At 51.0% G+C, this 16,101-nt stretch overlaps 8 protein-coding genes across 8 annotated transcripts; 5 read left to right on the top strand and 3 right to left on the bottom strand.

Moving 5' to 3' along the window:
- Positions 1-187: 187 nt before the first annotated feature.
- Positions 188-1,322, bottom strand: BDV14DRAFT_206695 (tyrosinase family protein; the record flags this gene model as incomplete). Its single annotated transcript, XM_073774957.1, has 4 exons — positions 188-579; positions 636-970; positions 1,026-1,111; positions 1,176-1,322. The coding sequence occupies 4 exons, from the start codon at positions 1,320-1,322 to the stop codon at positions 284-286; spliced, it is 864 nt and encodes a 287-aa protein (XP_073634021.1). The 3' UTR covers positions 188-283.
- A 900-nt stretch (positions 1,323-2,222) lies between these two features.
- Positions 2,223-4,304, bottom strand: BDV14DRAFT_206693 (flavin monoamine oxidase family protein; the record flags this gene model as incomplete). Its single annotated transcript, XM_073774956.1, has 1 exon — positions 2,223-4,304. The coding sequence occupies one exon, from the start codon at positions 4,302-4,304 to the stop codon at positions 2,223-2,225; it is 2,082 nt and encodes a 693-aa protein (XP_073634020.1).
- A 1,460-nt stretch (positions 4,305-5,764) lies between these two features.
- BDV14DRAFT_162550 (uncharacterized protein) lies at positions 5,765-7,932 on the top strand. The gene is made up of 7 exons (XM_073766903.1): positions 5,765-6,102; positions 6,190-6,209; positions 6,278-6,314; positions 6,371-6,447; positions 6,513-6,883; positions 6,947-7,042; positions 7,112-7,932. The coding sequence occupies exons 1-7, from the start codon at positions 5,877-5,879 to the stop codon at positions 7,455-7,457; spliced, it is 1,173 nt and encodes a 390-aa protein (XP_073634019.1). The 5' UTR covers positions 5,765-5,876; the 3' UTR covers positions 7,458-7,932.
- Positions 7,933-8,392: 460 nt separating this feature from the next.
- On the top strand, positions 8,393-10,882 carry BDV14DRAFT_6264 (glycoside hydrolase superfamily). Its single transcript, XM_073777176.1, has 2 exons — positions 8,393-8,496; positions 8,564-10,882. Exon 2 carries the CDS (start codon positions 8,870-8,872, stop codon positions 10,712-10,714), a length of 1,845 nt encoding a protein of 614 aa, XP_073634018.1. The 5' UTR covers positions 8,393-8,496; positions 8,564-8,869; the 3' UTR covers positions 10,715-10,882.
- A 167-nt stretch (positions 10,883-11,049) lies between these two features.
- Positions 11,050-11,940, top strand: BDV14DRAFT_194835 (uncharacterized protein; the record flags this gene model as incomplete). The annotated part of the gene is made up of 2 exons (XM_073772031.1): positions 11,050-11,193; positions 11,251-11,940. 2 exons carry the CDS (start codon positions 11,050-11,052, stop codon positions 11,938-11,940), a joined length of 834 nt encoding a protein of 277 aa, XP_073634017.1.
- Positions 11,941-11,986: 46 nt separating this feature from the next.
- On the bottom strand, positions 11,987-12,802 carry BDV14DRAFT_194834 (Ser/Thr protein phosphatase superfamily; the record flags this gene model as incomplete). Its single annotated transcript, XM_073772030.1, has 1 exon — positions 11,987-12,802. The coding sequence occupies one exon, from the start codon at positions 12,800-12,802 to the stop codon at positions 11,987-11,989; it is 816 nt and encodes a 271-aa protein (XP_073634016.1).
- A 341-nt stretch (positions 12,803-13,143) lies between these two features.
- BDV14DRAFT_194833 (uncharacterized protein) lies at positions 13,144-13,873 on the top strand (the record flags this gene model as incomplete). Its single annotated transcript, XM_073772029.1, has 3 exons — positions 13,144-13,293; positions 13,353-13,514; positions 13,574-13,873. The coding sequence occupies 3 exons, from the start codon at positions 13,144-13,146 to the stop codon at positions 13,871-13,873; spliced, it is 612 nt and encodes a 203-aa protein (XP_073634015.1).
- Positions 13,874-14,556: 683 nt separating this feature from the next.
- BDV14DRAFT_194832 (uncharacterized protein) lies at positions 14,557-15,059 on the top strand (the record flags this gene model as incomplete). The annotated part of the gene is made up of 2 exons (XM_073772028.1): positions 14,557-14,835; positions 14,889-15,059. The coding sequence occupies 2 exons, from the start codon at positions 14,557-14,559 to the stop codon at positions 15,057-15,059; spliced, it is 450 nt and encodes a 149-aa protein (XP_073634014.1).
- Positions 15,060-16,101: the final 1,042 nt, after the last annotated feature.

Below are 16,101 nucleotides of genomic sequence, written 5' to 3'. Positions count from 1 at the left end.
GTAACCTCATGGCATTATGATCGGCAGGGCTGACCCAAGGTCCTCTCGGTTGCGGGTTCCAAGATTTATCTCCAACTCTACATCATTATCTTGGTGTTTTTAATTACCTAGTGATGAAGAAACAATTGACAATATCCAGGCTGATATCTGTCATTCGCCGCACCAAGTCTTATCTATACTCTATATGCTCATATTAGATAGTCTATCATCATAAACACGAAACACTCCTACCTCCTCCGCACCCCATCCTCAGACAGTCAAGGAGAACCACCTAGTTACACCATCAATAAACATACTCCGCACAATTCCTCTCCCCATGCAAATCCATAACCTCGCCAACAGTCGCATTCGGCACAACACCACCCATCCAAAGAACATGGTTCAACGTGGTAACATTCCCAGCGTCCCCATCATAATCCCTCAGCGCGGCAGACGGGAACTCAAAGTCGTTCTCATCCAGGTATGTCTGGTCAGGGATATTTGTGCCGCTTATGGCGTAGAGGCGTGATGACAGGTTTGCGGATTGCCATTCCCACCAGAGGCGGTCGAGATTTGTGTGGTGGAGGAAGAAGAGGGGGTCTATGCCCTTGTCAATTCAATCAAGGGTGTTGGAGGAAGGGATGCAGGGGGCATACCGCCAGGGCTAGCGACAACATCGCGCATTGTACCACCTACACCGAAGTGGCCAGCAACATGCGGGTTCTCAATAAAGCAGTTCCACGCATCTTCGTAGTTATCCGTTTCCATGCAGGCGTTTACATACTCGTCGCCCGCTAGTAAGAAGGACTCGGGATCTAACGAGCGGTGCAGGCAGGAGTCATCCTGCGTACTTGTTTGGTTTATGTGAAGCCGCAAATGCTTAAATGGTCCATCATTGACACAGTCACCCCCCTCGCCGCCGAAACCGGTGTCCGGGTCAAAGACGGACGAGGCGTTTAGGGCATCCACGTCAAGAGACTCGTGCCAGTATCTGCCGTTCTAGGTTTAGTTGAATATGACGAAATGTACACGGGAGGGAGACGTACGGATGACCACCGGTATAATTACACTCCGTCTGCAGGATATACTCGTGCGCACGCATGAACATCCGGTGCCATGGGAGGAAAGCGCCCTAAGCCAACAGAAAATGAACTTTAGATTGGACACCGGGTTACAGAAGCAAGCAAATGTCTCACCACAGAATGAATAAAGTTTGACTGGGCAATATGAACATAAACAAGTTCATCCCAGCGATTCAGGGCACCTTCGATGTTCAATTTGGTCGGGGACGACATTAAGCAGAGTTCAGCGTCGATGAAGGCGCTCTTTTCGACCTCAGTCATCTTGTGCCTGGTACGTTTTAGTAAGCATGGTCTCGCAAAGCTGAAGTAACCTGATAGGTTTAATGCCAATACCATGCTTTGCGCTTGTTCGTGGTGCAGTTCCCTGTACCGGAGAACGAAGCTGCCGTTAAGCTAGCGAGAAGCGATAGAAGAATCAAGCGAGCCCCTACCATCATTGCGATCGCGGGAGTAACAAGAGAGGAGAAATTCGGAAGAACAATTGATCTGCTGTGCTCAATTCCTTCCGGGGGTTGGGGTACATATAGCTACTCCCGCAGTGAGTCTCTAGACCGTATACGGACAAAAACTACACTAGAAGATTCTCTTCAGCCCCTAGCTCCAGAGAGACCCATATGAGATAACAAAAACTACATAGTATAAATCCTATATGTATATCTATTTCTGCGTCTCTTGAGAACCCCCTGATCTAACTCTCGAATCAAGCTTCGGATAGATTACATACAGTGGAGCCGGCAGGCGCCGAGCGTCTTGAGTAGATGTCATTATCTGTGAGCCTCCATTCACGTCGCTCAGCCTGGAATGTGTGGAGAGTAGAAGCTTTTTGACGGAGCTGGATGTACGTATGCTTATTTATTTATCTGACTCCTTTTGCAGAGTTTGCTCGTTGGTCGATCAAGTCAAGTCTTCTATCATCTACAGGGGATTATCTAAGCGGACAACGACGAATGCCGAGACCTTTTACTATGTCGCCAATAGTGAATAAATGTCGTAATATGTTGGTAGACTTGTAGCTGTATGAGAATCCGGTAGCTTGGTTGGGTTTCGTGGGTTTGGTATTAGGTAGGGCTAGAGACGGTCAAATTTTAAGTAACGAAAACTATCTACATCGCGTTCCTCTATATTTATGTACCGGCGCTCTAGCACATCAAGCCCAATTACCTACAGCTTAATCCACCTCCCCATCCACCGCCGATTAACCTCCTTTGCCTCATCCACCAACCCCAACTCCAACAAAAGCTGCACAGTCCCCCGAACAGCAGACTGCAAAGACGAACTAACCCAAGCATGCGTCGGCGCCGTATGCTCACCAATGAAAATCGTATTGTGCTCTGTAACATGATAAGACGGAATATAAAGCTTATGCTGCTCAACATCAGGCCTACACCAAGCAGTAGCCGTATGTTCATCCTGCAACCAGCAAAGCCGCTCATAATCGCCCGTGTACAAATCACGGACTTCCTCGCCGTGAAGCGAGACGATGGAGTCCAGAACCGTCTGGACGTGTTCTTCGTCAGAAAAAGAGACGAAGCGATCGCTCCAGTCGCCGCCGCGGTAGTGCATTATCAGGCCGGGGCGGGACTCGTTGAGGCCGTAGACCGGATGGTAGAGGGCGCCGATGGGGTCGGAGGGGGGCTTGGAGTAGCCGCCGAAGATTGGACGGGGGCCCTTTTCCCAGAATCGTTCGGAGAAGAGGAGGGCGACTTTGCAGGCGGATTTGAAGTGTAGGCCGGCTTCGCTTATTGCGCGCGAGAGTACGGAGGAGAAGGAGGGGAGATCCATGAAGCGGGTCATTGTGAAGGGAACGGCCATGATTGTGTAGTCGTAGTCGGCGGATTCGTAGGTGCGGTTTTTGACGGAGGGGTACCAGGATAGTCTGGTCTTAGTTAATGTACCGTTGGAGCTGGTGATGGGCTCGAGTTTGCGGATTTGTCGATTCATTGTGAGTCTATCGCGGACGTGGGGGAGGAATGCATCAGAGAGGCGATTGAAGCCGCCGTCTATGCATAGCCAGTTCGTCTCACCGAGGGCACCCTTTGTCCCGTCAAGCCCGAGGTTGGAATTGTGGTGCAGCTCGTCCCAGAACACGTCGTAGTCAGAGTTTGTCCAGATCTCGTCAGTCACATTCTCGCTAGCTTTGAAAACATGGCGCATCATAGCTTGCTCGCTCCAGTCATCGAGTCCTTCGTCCATGGCTGTTTTATGGGCGAGCCAGACATTGCGCTGCAAGGACTTGAGGGTGTCCTCATTCTTCAGGATGCGGTCCATGTCAGCCTCTGTGTTGTTGTACTCGGCTGTCAACATATCAGACGGCTCATTGAGACTAGGATCTGCTTCTATTTCAGCACGAGTAGGAATACGCCCATCCGGATGCCGATGAGTCCCCTGCGCAATCAATTCATTCGGATGATGCTGAATCCAAGGGATGAAATCAATCTTCCAGCGAGAGTCATTCTTGTTCATATCGTTAAGTGTCTCCGCCATCTGGAACGTCAATTCGTGGTCGGTATACCGTAGCGTCTCGTTATCGTCTTTGTATGTAACCGAGTAAGGCAGTCTCATGGGTCCCATCTCAGCCCACTCGTCGGTGTCGGCCATATACTTTGTGCGGAAGCGGCCTCCCACGCGATCGCTTGCTTCGATGATCTCCCAGTTGTGGAGACCGACGCTGTCGAGCATCAGACCAGTTGCGAGACCGGATATACCAGCGCCCACAATTGCAATCTTTTTCTCCTTAGGTGAGTGGCTTGACGCAACACCACCGTGGGTTTTGGTCTTTTGTTTGATGGCGGCGACTCCGTCAAACCAGGTTCCAAGCGCGTCAAAGTCTTTCAAAAGAGGATTGTCAAGGTCCGCGACGGAGCGTTTCTTGGGTTTGTGCGTGAGGTGTACGGGGTCACTTTTGCCGAGAATCTGGTGTGAGGGTCCAGACACATAGATGCAATTGTTGGACATGGCATCGTCGGGAACCGCCCAAGCGAGGTGTTGCGGAGGGTGTCCGCGAATACGGAAGTCGCCGATGGTTTGCGGTGTCGTGGAATTGAGATCTTGACAAGAGCCATGGAGAGCTTTGATGGTGCACGGTGAAACACCATGCCAATCGAGATGAACGTTGGCTAATTCACCCGGATGGACATGCTCGGATGTCGTGACACGAACGATGCCCTGGTCCTGCGGCTTGCCGATCAATGCGGACGCCTGGCTGAGCAGCAACGCTGCAGCTGCGATACCCTTGCCTCCCATACTTGATTTCCCTTGATTCTGCTGGCGACAATTATCTGAACGACCAGGCAGCCTTTATAGACATGTAAGGCGATCTACATCGTCGCGACATTATCAGGGTCCTCCCGTTGAGGACCCCGGACGCTGCAGAACATCTTGGCCGTGCGGTGATCGTCCCGACATTACCGCGCAAACGCCCGCAGATGGTAATCCGCAATGCACGTCGGAATTCCGATAATACCTTGGTGGTGCTTGGCCGAGCTTAGTCCTTGGTTGTGTCGCGTGGGTGACAGATACCATTACCTAACCCTAGGTACGTATCTCGGCCGTTTGCTGCCAACCCCACGCGGAGCCTAAAGCCGCACTATAGTGACCTTGCATAATAAAACTCATCGTCAACAGGTAAATCTCTTGAAATCTTGTTTCATTGCTCCAGCTAGCGACGACAGTCGGTGCTTATTCCGTCGATGCACCCTCATCGCGTCGACAGTGACCAAGATCTAGGATGTAAGGATTCAAGAGAACAGTTAAATGCAACTAATAAGATGCTGGTCAGGTTGACCCGGACAAGCGTCGTTTTCAGCTCCAATGACGTATTGTTATTGAGCACAGAAATAGACCGTTGAGGCTTGAAAGCTGTCGGCTGGGGTGGCGTCAAGTAGGTTGACGAGCCTTGTGGTCCCACCAACACTTCCGTATGCTATTATAGGATGTACATAGAATCAAGTGTAGAGAGTAGAAGATCCAATTCTGGCTCCGATGCGTTGTCGTGCTGCGAGCGACTGGGTAATCCCGTAGTGTCACTGCCCTGATATCCTGAGCCTCCCTCTCTGCAATCAGCGTCCCATGACGGGGATTTACGCATATGCCCATTCAACAGCGCATTGAGAAAAGCGGCGGCTTGACAGACCTTGTCTATTTTTGGGACCAACCTGTACGGCTGGACACTGGCCATCCGCAGGGCAAGGCAGCAGACACACCACAGCTCGATGATGAATGTTCTTTGTCAGTACCTGGCCCGGGCACACAGAGGCTGAAGAATATCTCGGCTCATTAATCAATCCAGACCCCACCCGCTTTATGCCTCAGAACCTTATTGGAGGTGGTACGCGCGGGCCGTAGGGGATATAACCAGATACCCATGCCAGTGCAGGTAACCCTCATCGAGCCGGGGCCAGGACCAGGGCCAGGAACAAAGAGGAAAACTGAGATCTGCGGGACGCTTGCAGCTTCTGCTGCGCCGTGCGCCACAGGGAGAGGATCGGCTATTGATAGCGAACAAAGGGATGTATTCCGGAAGGGAGCCTCAATAAGAGTTCTGCGGGTCCGGGAGAGAGTATCAATAGCGATTCAATTCAGGAAATTGTGAGTGCTAAAAATAGAATATTTATAGGCTTCTGTAAGTTTGTAGGTAGTCGGAGAGTATGATGTCTATGTTATATAACTTAGCATAGGTAGCCTGGTTTCTGAGATGTAGTCCTAGAAAGCAACAAATGAACTTCTGATTATCTTACCTGACGACCTGCAACAATCTTCATAGGGCTCCTGCACCATCCGAGCGACCTCTAACCTATACGTAACTCGAATCTTACAATGTCTGCCGAAGACGAACTCGCGAAAGAGCTGGAGGGAATCGATATCTGGAATTATCCAGCTCAAATTCCCCCTCTAGGGGTCGAACCCAACTTCGTGAACCCACCAACTCTCGCTCCGACAGTTATCGCGATGGAGGTGGTCTTTGTGCTTTTGATGCTCTGTGCGGTGGCGGTCCGCGTGTATACGCGAACTCGGATTCAGAAGAGCTGGGGGTGGGATGACTGTAAGTGGCGCCTGAATTTCCCCATTCTTTCCGGTCTCCAAGACGCTGGGATTGTCGGGATCCTTGGCTGACCTAAATGTTATACAGCGATGTGCATACTTGCAATGGTAGGTGGCTTTCTTTCCTGCCCGGCTTCCTCGGAACACTGAATAACGCTGCAATGCTGCAACGGCAGGTGGGCTCGCTCGCCAACATGAGTATTATTCTGAGGTGTAGGTTTCTGCAATCCTAGGAATTTTCGGCTTTGAAAACTGATGTCGGATAACAGGGATTGACGTTCTGCATTGGGGCCGGCACATGTGGGATATACCCGTGGCGATATGGCTCGACGAGTCCAACGTTCGCGTAAGCCACAACCACCGTATCCGAAGGAATGCACCAAACCGCTAACGTGAGATCGCTGTATGTAGTTGTTATCCGTAGCGACAACCTACCCGTGGACAGCGTGCTTCGCCAAACTCTCAATCCTGCTCCTCTACAGGCGAATCTTCCCCTATAGCCGATTGCGATTCTTTATATGGGGTGGTATTATTGTGACCGGAGCGCTTTACGGGATGTTCATCATCATGTCGTTCGTGACCCCCGCCGTCTGCGTTAGCTTTCATGCGGTCGTCACTCCATTCTGCAGCTTCGTACACACAGCTGTCAACCTATGGCAGTCGAGTCTCAATGTCGTGACGGACTTCTATCTGGTTATCTTGCCGATTCCCCGTGTGCTTAGATTGCAGGTCAGCACGCGGAAAAAAGTTGGGCTGGTCATAACCTTTGCTAGTGGCTTGGGGTGAGTCATTTTTGTCTTTACTGGGAAAAGACGAATCCTGGCTAATGAACGATCTCATCGTAGCGCTTCCGCTGCAAGTCTAGCTCGCCTCATCAGGAATGTCCAGCTGTACCGTGCTGGGGACGCGTCGTGGACTTCTGCTTCGCTGTGTCTCTATGCGTGAGCTCCCCCTTGTTCTGAGATATTTAGTTCATGAGGAGAGACCCTGGACTGACGTATACCATCTAGGATCGTGGAACTGAATGTCGGTATAATCGTCGCCTGCGTCTCCACATTCCCGCACTTCTTCAACAAAGTCCGCGGGTCCAAGCTTGGTTCCAGTATCAGCCGGAGCATTCGATCAGTACTAAAGAGCCGGAGTTCTCGTTCATCGAACTCCTCAGTCCTGTCTCTTAGTGAACCCAAGCAGGAGCCGGACGTCATTAGGGCAGTGGGGCCGGGTCCCGGGATTACCTCGAGTGGGAAGTTCAAGCCGCACGAAACCATTTCTGATATCATGGGAGAAGTCGAGAATATGTCCAACGCAGGGTCTGGGCGGTCTGGGCGTTTTGATGAGAGGTGGGACATGGAGTGAGCATCCCATGATTGTTTCGAGATTATACCAGAACAAGAGGAGGGGTATAAGTCCCGCATCTCAAAGAGAGGCGTGGCACTGAAGGTCAATCGTGATCAGTTCCTAAGAATGAGAATATGTATTCTACGAACTTCTGCGGGGATATAGAGATCCGCAGTTCAAGCAGCCCTGGTTACGCCGCTCAAGAAAGCCTGCTTCGATTCCGTCTTCATTAAACCACACATCTGTCCAGAGCATAGTGCGGCGCTTACAACTGCTCGCTTTGCGGCAGAACACCGGCTTAACAATTTGTATCATGTGCCGAGTGCCATGGAAAGCGGGGCGGGCCATCATGTTGGAGCCTTGGTGAAGATTCAAGCAGCGAGCAGGAACGTGGAAGGATGCGGATAATCCGAGCGCCTCCCGCACACCAAGCTCTCCCCTGCGTGGGAAGCTTGGCACGCGAGGAATGCAAAAAGCATGAGTTAAATCTCCGATCATAGACTGATTTCCCCGTCTATCGACGGTATGTTCATTTGAGGTCATCAAACGCCAGCGTCTGACGGATTCCTATATACTCGCGTAGTGGGTTCACGTTGAACCAACGGCTGCACGCGGAAGGAGTCCGAGTGCCAACTAAGAGGTCTTGTGTAATCCATTGCACGAAATGGGGCCATGTCTCGTGGCTCGATTACTCCATGCCAAGATGGGCGGGTTTGGAGGCCATGGTGTTGTAATAAGTAACGCAACCGCTTATTCGGTGGTTTGTCCGAAGCTAATGCATGCCTTCCCATCCTTGCCCGCTCTCCACAATATATGCCGGCGAAACCTGGAGAGAACAAGGATTCCCCGGATGACGATATCGAGCCCTACTTTTTGTATGTGGGGCTGCGTTTTCGATTATTGAGCACATTGCATCTTGCGACAATCAAAACCATGCAGCATATTTTAAGGTGTTTCGTCGTTTGATCGTTGCTGGCAGAACCCATCATGACTGCAGTCCAGTCATGAGTCACCGAACGCAGTGGAGGAATTTGTGCGCGTGAATATTGTTCGTCCCGTTAGTTTATGATGTGGTCGTATGTACCTGCCCACTTCTTGGCACTCAGACTAATGGAGCGACCCAGATGCAATGACTCGTTTCGGAGGCACTTGACAGGATGAGTGGCCTGGCAGTGGCTCGCCAAGCACTCGACGCAGGCGTTGCTAGGCATAAAAGCTGTGAGAAATGTTGTGGTCCGGCACTTTATACACCGTGGAGATCCGAGGTGTGGGATTGTAGCACGGGCGGAGAGTTTGGTGGTTGGCGACGGGATTTCTCGATCTCATGAATGTGGCCGGGTATATATACTGTGATGTGCCGCTGCTGTACCTGTGCACATTCGTCGAAAAATCATTTTCTCAAGCGGTGTCACTAGAAATCCTATACCATCATGCGAGTGATATCAGCGACAGTAGCTCTTACAGCCTTTGTGACAGGGTCTGTTGCCCGGGCTGTCAGTAACAAGCCGGGGCTGGCCCACCGCGACAGTCTTCCCATCTACAAAGATGTGACCTATTCTCTCGATGACCGTGTTGAAGATCTCCTCAGTCGCATGACGTTGGAAGAGAAAGCCGGACAGTTCTTCCACAAACAGCTTCCAGAGGGTCCGCTTAATGGCACAAGCAGTGGTAACAGCACCGACAATATGATCGGTGAAAAGCATATGACGCACTTTAACCTCGCCAGTGATATTACCAATGCCACGGAGACGGCACAGTTTATCAACCTCGTCCAAGAGCGAGCGCTGCAGACTAGGCTTGGAATACCTGTCACTATCTCCTCGGACCCTCGGCACTCGTTCACCGACAACGTTGGCACAGGCTTCCAGGCAGGCGTATTCTCGCAGTGGCCGGAGTCCCTTGGTCTTGCTGCGCTGAGGGATCCACAGATTGTGAGGGAGTTCGCTGAGGTGGCCAGGGCGGAGTACCTCGCCGTTGGAATTCGTGCTGCACTTCACCCGCAGGTCGATCTCTCCACAGAACCTCGTTGGGCCCGAATCAGTAACACCTGGGGCGAGAACAGCACATTGACCAGTGAACTCATTGTCGAATATATCAAGGGCTTCCAAGGAGAAGATGGATTGAACCCTGGGTCTGTCAAAACAGTCACCAAACATTTTCCAGGAGGCGGACCAATGGAGAATGGCGAGGACTCACACTTCGCGTACGGAAAGAACCAGACATACCCTGGCAACAACTTTGATGAGCACTTGATCCCATTCAAAGCTGCTCTAGAGGCCGGGGCCACAGAGATCATGCCATACTATTCTCGACCCATCGGCACAAACTGGGAGGCCGTGGGATTCTCGTTCAACAAGGGAATCATAACGGATCTTCTTCGGGGAGAGCTTGGGTTTGATGGTATTGTCGTAACCGACTGGGGTCTCATCACGGATGGATATATCGGTAACCAGTACATGCCTGCTCGCGCGTGGGGTGTCGAAAGTCTGAGCGAGCTAGAACGCACAGCCCGGATCTTGGATGCGGGATGTGACCAGTTTGGCGGCGAAGAACGTCCTGAGTTAATCGTTCAATTGGTCGAGGAAGGAGTCGTATCTAAAGAGCGCCTTGATGTTTCCGTGCGACGACTCCTCAAGGAGAAGTTCATCCTTGGTCTTTTCGAGAACCCTTTCGTCAACGTTTCGGCGGCGACTCAAATAATCGGCAACGAGAACTTCGTCCGACTCGGTCGAGCAGCCCAGCGAAGGTCGTACACACTTCTAACGAACAATGATGCCATTCTTCCTCTTGGCCATCGTCCTCCCACCACGAAATTCTATATTGAGGGCTTTGACCCCGCTTTCCTAACCGAGAGAAACTTCACCGTCGTCAATTCCACAGAAGAAGCAGATTTTGCCTTGCTCCGGTACAACGCTCCCTATGTGCCTCGGAATGGGACGTTCGAAAGTGGATTCCATGCGGGTTCGCTTGCGTTCAAGGCCACTGAACAGGCGCGTCAAGCACAGGTCTATTCTAGCGTTCCGACAATTGTCGATATCACGATGGACCGACCTGCTGTGATCCCTGAAATCGTTGAACAGGCGGGCGCTGTGCTGGCGAGTTACGGAAGCGATAGTGAGGCGTTCCTCGATATCGTGTTTGGTGTTGCTCAGCCGCAGGGAAAGCTGCCATTCGATCTTCCTCGTTCGATGGAGGCTGTCGAGGCACAATTTGAGGATTTGCCGTTTGACACGGAGAACCCGGTGTTCAGGTACGGGTATGGATTGAATTATTGACGGGGCAAGCGATGGTGATTGTATCGATTGGTTGGTAGTGATGATGTACCCAGGAAATAGCAATCTAGCTCGACGAGTAGCCATGTTGATGAAATGACGAATAGCGTTCGGAGAGAGAATAGTGAAGAATAAGAGAATCTTCGAGACATTTTTCAGGGAAGAGTAGGTAGAAAGGTCAAACCACGTGCGGACGTTGCCCAGGAAGGAGGGAGAAGAATCACGTGTATTTCAGTCACAACAAGCCTACAACACTCAGTCTCCCTTCTCAGTATCCGCGAAAATCTCTTCTAAATCAGATTTCTACACATCTCATTGTATTCCCTACATCAAACGGAATGACTGGCTTTCACTTCACCGGTCAAAGACTCGACAATGACCTTGTGTCTTCGGTCTCCAATCTCCTTACTGAGGCTGATATTCCAAATATTCTCTGGGGCAACTATGTGCTATCCATCTACGGTGTCCCCACTATGGTCGAGGTCAGTCACCGAGAGGCGTCACGCTAATCTTGTTGGCACTGCTAACGCGGCGTCTAGGGTACATTCTTTGTGGTGCCAGACGAGCAAGTCGACGTCGCCGGTTCCCTCATCACAGAGGCAGGCTTCCTCAAATGCTCTAAGCCACTAGAGTGTCCATTCTCGATAGCTCCTTACTCTCCAAATCCCCATATGCATATGCACATGACCGATGATATCGTGGTAGGGCTGCATCGAAAGTCCGTCATTCTACCTCGATTCCCCGATCTCAAGATCGCCTGTGACGATTCGTCTCCGGACACTATGTACGCATCCGACACGAGACTTCCGGAATACTTTGTTGGTCGTGGCGGCGGACGTTTTTTAGAACCCACCTCCGTCCGAGTTCCAACCCCGTTGAGGTACTGCGAGTCTATTCTTTGGTTGTATTGCAGAGACTACGCCACGCAGCTGGACAGCTACTGGTCCGTGGTTATTACCTACCTAACCGAATTTGTTGAGGAAGCGGGCATCTTCAACAAGGAGGACCTGGGCGAAGGGTACAAGGAACTTTATTACGGCTTTTACCAGGGCAGAATGGCGATCATGAGGCTTTTGGAGGAAGTTCGTTCCATTTTTGCTGGCCGCAAAGAAATATCTTCTCTTGAATCGGAGTTTGCTGAACTCGCAAAGCTGGCAGACGTGACAGATGTGACGGGAAGAACGGACACGATTACGATGAAGGAGATGCCTATGATGGTTCAATCCTGAAATTCTAGATACATGCCAATTCCTGTCCTAGAACAAGTACGTCCTGTTATGCATTACCAATGTCGATGACCTTTCCACATTCAAAGCCCGCAGACTGCGCAAAATAGTACCCCCTCTGGTTTGTGACGACCCTGTTCTCACTAGTCTCATCTTTATAATCACAATTGAAATGAGTGTGCCCAAAAGCCCAAAGCTTCACAGATTGGTTCATCCAGCACTCCTCTCCCGAAAGGTCGCTCATGAATCCAGACGAGATATTGCTGGTGGCGTGTCTCGGATCAACAGCTCCCTTGTGAGTGACGGGAGAATGATGCGTGAAGACGACAATCCGCCTCTCTGGCTCAAGACGGGAAATTGATTCAACTTGCTGATTTGACCACGCAAGATCCGCACAATGTGCCTCATTGTGGTCCTCAACGGTCCAGTCCTTGATGCGGTAGAAGTCGTTGAGGCCAAAGCTCACCCAATCGTGCTGCTCCTCTGTGACGCGGGAGAACAGTGTACATCCTAGTATCGTCTTTGTTGGGGAAACGTCGTAGCGTGTTTGATCGAGGAGGACAAATTTTCCAAAAGCTTTTTCCTGGGTAGTGGACTTGTTGATGTCTTCGCTAAAGCGGTGCACGCGGAGTCTGGCTTCGTGCCAGGTGCTGTTGTAGGCTTCGTGGTTGCCTAGGACGAGGAAGACGATTTCGAATGCAGTGAGCTGTTTGCGAAGGAATTCGAAGTAGCCATCATCCTTGACGTAGCCGATATCACCGAGTAAAGCGAGGTATGGGGCATTAGGGGTGATCTCGAAGACATCGTACGCTGCCGGGGTCTCCAGATGCAGGTCAGAGACAATTTGAATACTTGTCGAAGACATGACGGGCAACTTAAAGGAGGTGCAGGATATGATATTCTGAATCTGGTGAATAATCCAGATAGATATGAAGAGGGAGGTGAAAGAAGCCTGCTCTTGGAAGTGTGAGAGAGGGAGTGACTGCTGTGGTGCCTGGTCCCAAGTCTCCACCTCTAACACAACACAATCACTTCCCTCACGACTGCTCTATTGTTCACACATTTGTCTCAGTCAATACCCTTTCTTCTCCTCGCTCTTTCTTCTTTATCCTCCAATACTTCATCCTCTTCGACAACGCCAGAATCACCCTTCAGTCTTTACACCCTCGTACTCTTGTTATCAACATCCACTCTTCTGAATCGACTATGTCTGCCCCAGAGTTCAAGGAGCTGGAAGAAGCAGCAAGGGCCGTGATTGGCGGCTTGAAGGGAATGCCGGAATTCAACACTGCGAGACTCGTCGCTATCGGCGGTCTAACTGTTCTCAAGCACCTTCCAAACTACCGGTCCACGATGGTTAGTCTACCTCAAAAAGCCCGACAGGGGAAGTATAAAGCTAACTGAACTTCTCGCAGGACGTCGACCTGATGATCAATGTTGAAGGCGCTCCCAAGGAAGTCAAAGCCCGGCTGCTTGGAATCCCAAACGGTCCATTCGAGAAGTGGGCTGAGGTGTTCATCTACCGAACCGACGACAAGCAGAAGCTCATCCAGATTGACATCTGCCCGGGCTGGATGGTGATTTACCTCACAATTAGTCAAATTTCGGAGTGATGCAGGTTAATAACATATCACAGGGTCCATACATCCCAGACACGGCGATGCGTATCTGCGACATACCGGCAGGGCACGTTCCCTACCTCACTGAGCTTGACGTTATGGTCTTCAAAATTAGGAGCTGCGGTCTCCGTGCGGACGAGACAAAGAGGAAACGAGACGCGGCGGACGCATTCCATCTGCTGAAAGATCTGGCAGAAAATGGTCCGATCACACTCACGCCCACTCAGGTGGCTGCCGTTCGGGAAGGTCTGCCCGCGGTCCTTGAGAGAACTTCGGTGGAGGAGCAGTGGTGGAGGACCACGCTCAATGTCCCGTAAAAGAGGCAAGGTTTTGAAACCATGTCCATGGTCCAGATTATGGAAGAGACAGCTTGGTAATGGTGTTGGCCTGTGCACTTCTTGTTCTCTATCGCTATTCGATATCCACTATGTCACATTCGTATGATCCTGTATGATTGAGGACTTGACAATCATCCTTGGAGCTTGACAATCATTTTGGCATGGATTTAGGAAAGATTTTGCGTTAGAATCAATGAATCTCTCTCAATTTGCACACATTACTTTCATTGACGTATGGCTTCTGCTACCCTCGCCGAATCAACTTGGACTCCTTCAACATAGGACGAGAAACTAGCAGTACCAAGGGTTGGCGACGGAGATCGTCTCTTTGCAATAACATCTGCCGACTGACTGATTGTTTTCCTCGCATTTAACTATCCATGAATGAATAAATACAACATTAACAAATACAAACAGCGTGAATTCGAATTGCAAGCGACTCGGACAAAGACGGGCAGTTGCGGGCCTACGAAAGGTCACTATATTTTCATCCTCCAAACACAGAAGAATCTGTCCCTCGTCTCTACTCCCAGGTCAGTATGTCAACCTTAAATGATACTCACTTTTTGGTCTACAATCGACCATGTCGTCCGCCTTTATTGCACCTCACTGCCCGCAGTTCAATGCCGACAGACTCCACCAACTAGGAACAACCACGAGCCATGCCTTCACAACGAACACAAAGCCCGAAGACCTTCAACGCCGCAACACTCCCAGAACATGGCATCGGTACTCAACTAGCTGGCTATGTAGAAACATTTCTCTCCTCCGTCGCACGTGCCCGAACGAACCTCTCCTTCAACGTTACTCGACACCCATCGCAATTATCGCCGCTGGCTAGCGGTCGACCACACCGTCGACCCGCGGCCAAACCATCAAGCGTGATCATCAAGCGTGATCGAAGGGGTCTCATGGCCATAGCCGAGTGCTTCCCAGGCGAGGTCAACACATGAAGGCTACGCCATGGCAAGCTCACTTGCCCTTCCGGATACAGGGCACAGTGCGTTCCGATAGCTCGCGGTCAGGACCCAAGAGGTCGCTCGGGCACTTAACGTGGCCTATTATTGCAGATGGTGATACCGAATACGGCTCGTCTATGATTGTCAGAGGAACGGTTGATGGCTTCTCTCATGCCGGTGCGGCGGGCATCACAGTCGAGGATTAACCCTGGCCGAAAGGCTGCAGCAATACTAGGGGCAAATATCGTCTCTGGCTCGGAAGCCTAGGATCGCTGGCAAGCCGCTGTTGATTCCCGCAGCGATGGGGTCGATATAGGGTTCTTGCCCGTACGGACTTCTTTAACCATGCATATGACGAAGCTCTCGACCGCGCACGCGAAGCCATCGCCATTGACGTTGACGCCGTCTTCGTGGAAGCCATCCCAGACCGGGCAACAACGGTGCGTCTTTGCAACCACCTGAGCTTCCCCATCATTGCGAATATTACCGAAGGAGGGAAAACTAAGGATGTGTCTACTTGTGGACGAACCGAGATCGGGTACAGCGCTGTCGTCTATCCGGGAACACTTGTGGCTGCGAAAGGATCAAGAGCGTGCGAGAAGCGGTGGAAACTTTTAAGAATAGTTTTGGAACGAGTTCGCCGCCGTTTTTTCTTGGGCATGAGGAGGTTTACGGCGCTGTGAGATTCAATGATTATCACGAGCTTGAGCACAGGTATCAGTCAGAGAAGTGAAAGAGGAAGAGGCGAATATGAAGCTCTCCACGCTCGTTTCGTAGGTCAGGAGTCTTTACCAATAGTTTGATACCTGATATTATCTTACAATCAATGTATATGACCTTCTGGCTTTCGATCCGCCCTTCGCAGACCGCGAATCTTGGACTTCGATTGAGGCAGGCGCGACACCCAACCAACGGTCGCACCTTCCATGGTTGAGAGGCCAGCAAATCTAACAGTTCGTGGAAGGAGCAAGCCCTCCAGCTGGAGCCCAGTCGCACCTTCCCTAAGTGAAAGTTGTTGGCCAGCGCATATGGCAGGAGCGATCCACCTCCCCTACACCCTAGATGGAAGGAGAGATTTCGTGAGGTGAAGGGTGAGTTCTGAACAACTTAGGGAGGCGTCAGTGACATAGGAGGCAGACCTTGAAAAATAGTTACAATTTTTCGCATTGTCTGGAAGTCGCGTTCAAGTTTTGTTGTTGTTGGAATGACGACGCGGTCTTCGCGCGGATATTGACGGTCGGCAGGGAT

This window comes from Aspergillus stella-maris (genome assembly GCF_047715825.1).
Source record: "Aspergillus stella-maris strain CBS 113639 unplaced genomic scaffold BDV14scaffold_1, whole genome shotgun sequence".
NCBI lineage: Eukaryota > Fungi > Ascomycota > Eurotiomycetes > Eurotiales > Aspergillaceae > Aspergillus > Aspergillus stella-maris.
This window is presented reverse-complemented; position numbering and strand designations above follow the sequence as displayed.

Bases quoted from the DNA above. Each gene is read 5' to 3' on its own strand.
- BDV14DRAFT_6264 (XM_073777176.1), top strand. From the start codon at position 8,870: ATGCGAGTGATATCAGCGACAGTAGCTCTTACAGCCTTTGTGACAGGG.
- BDV14DRAFT_162550 (XM_073766903.1), top strand. From the start codon at position 5,877: ATGTCTGCCGAAGACGAACTCGCGAAAGAGCTGGAGGGAATCGATATC. The intron at 6,210-6,277 runs GTAGGTGGCTTT...CTGCAACGGCAG, and splicing joins CGATGTGCATACTTGCAATG to GTGGGCTCGCTCGCCAACAT. The intron at 6,884-6,946 runs GTGAGTCATTTT...ATCTCATCGTAG, and splicing joins ACCTTTGCTAGTGGCTTGGG to CGCTTCCGCTGCAAGTCTAG.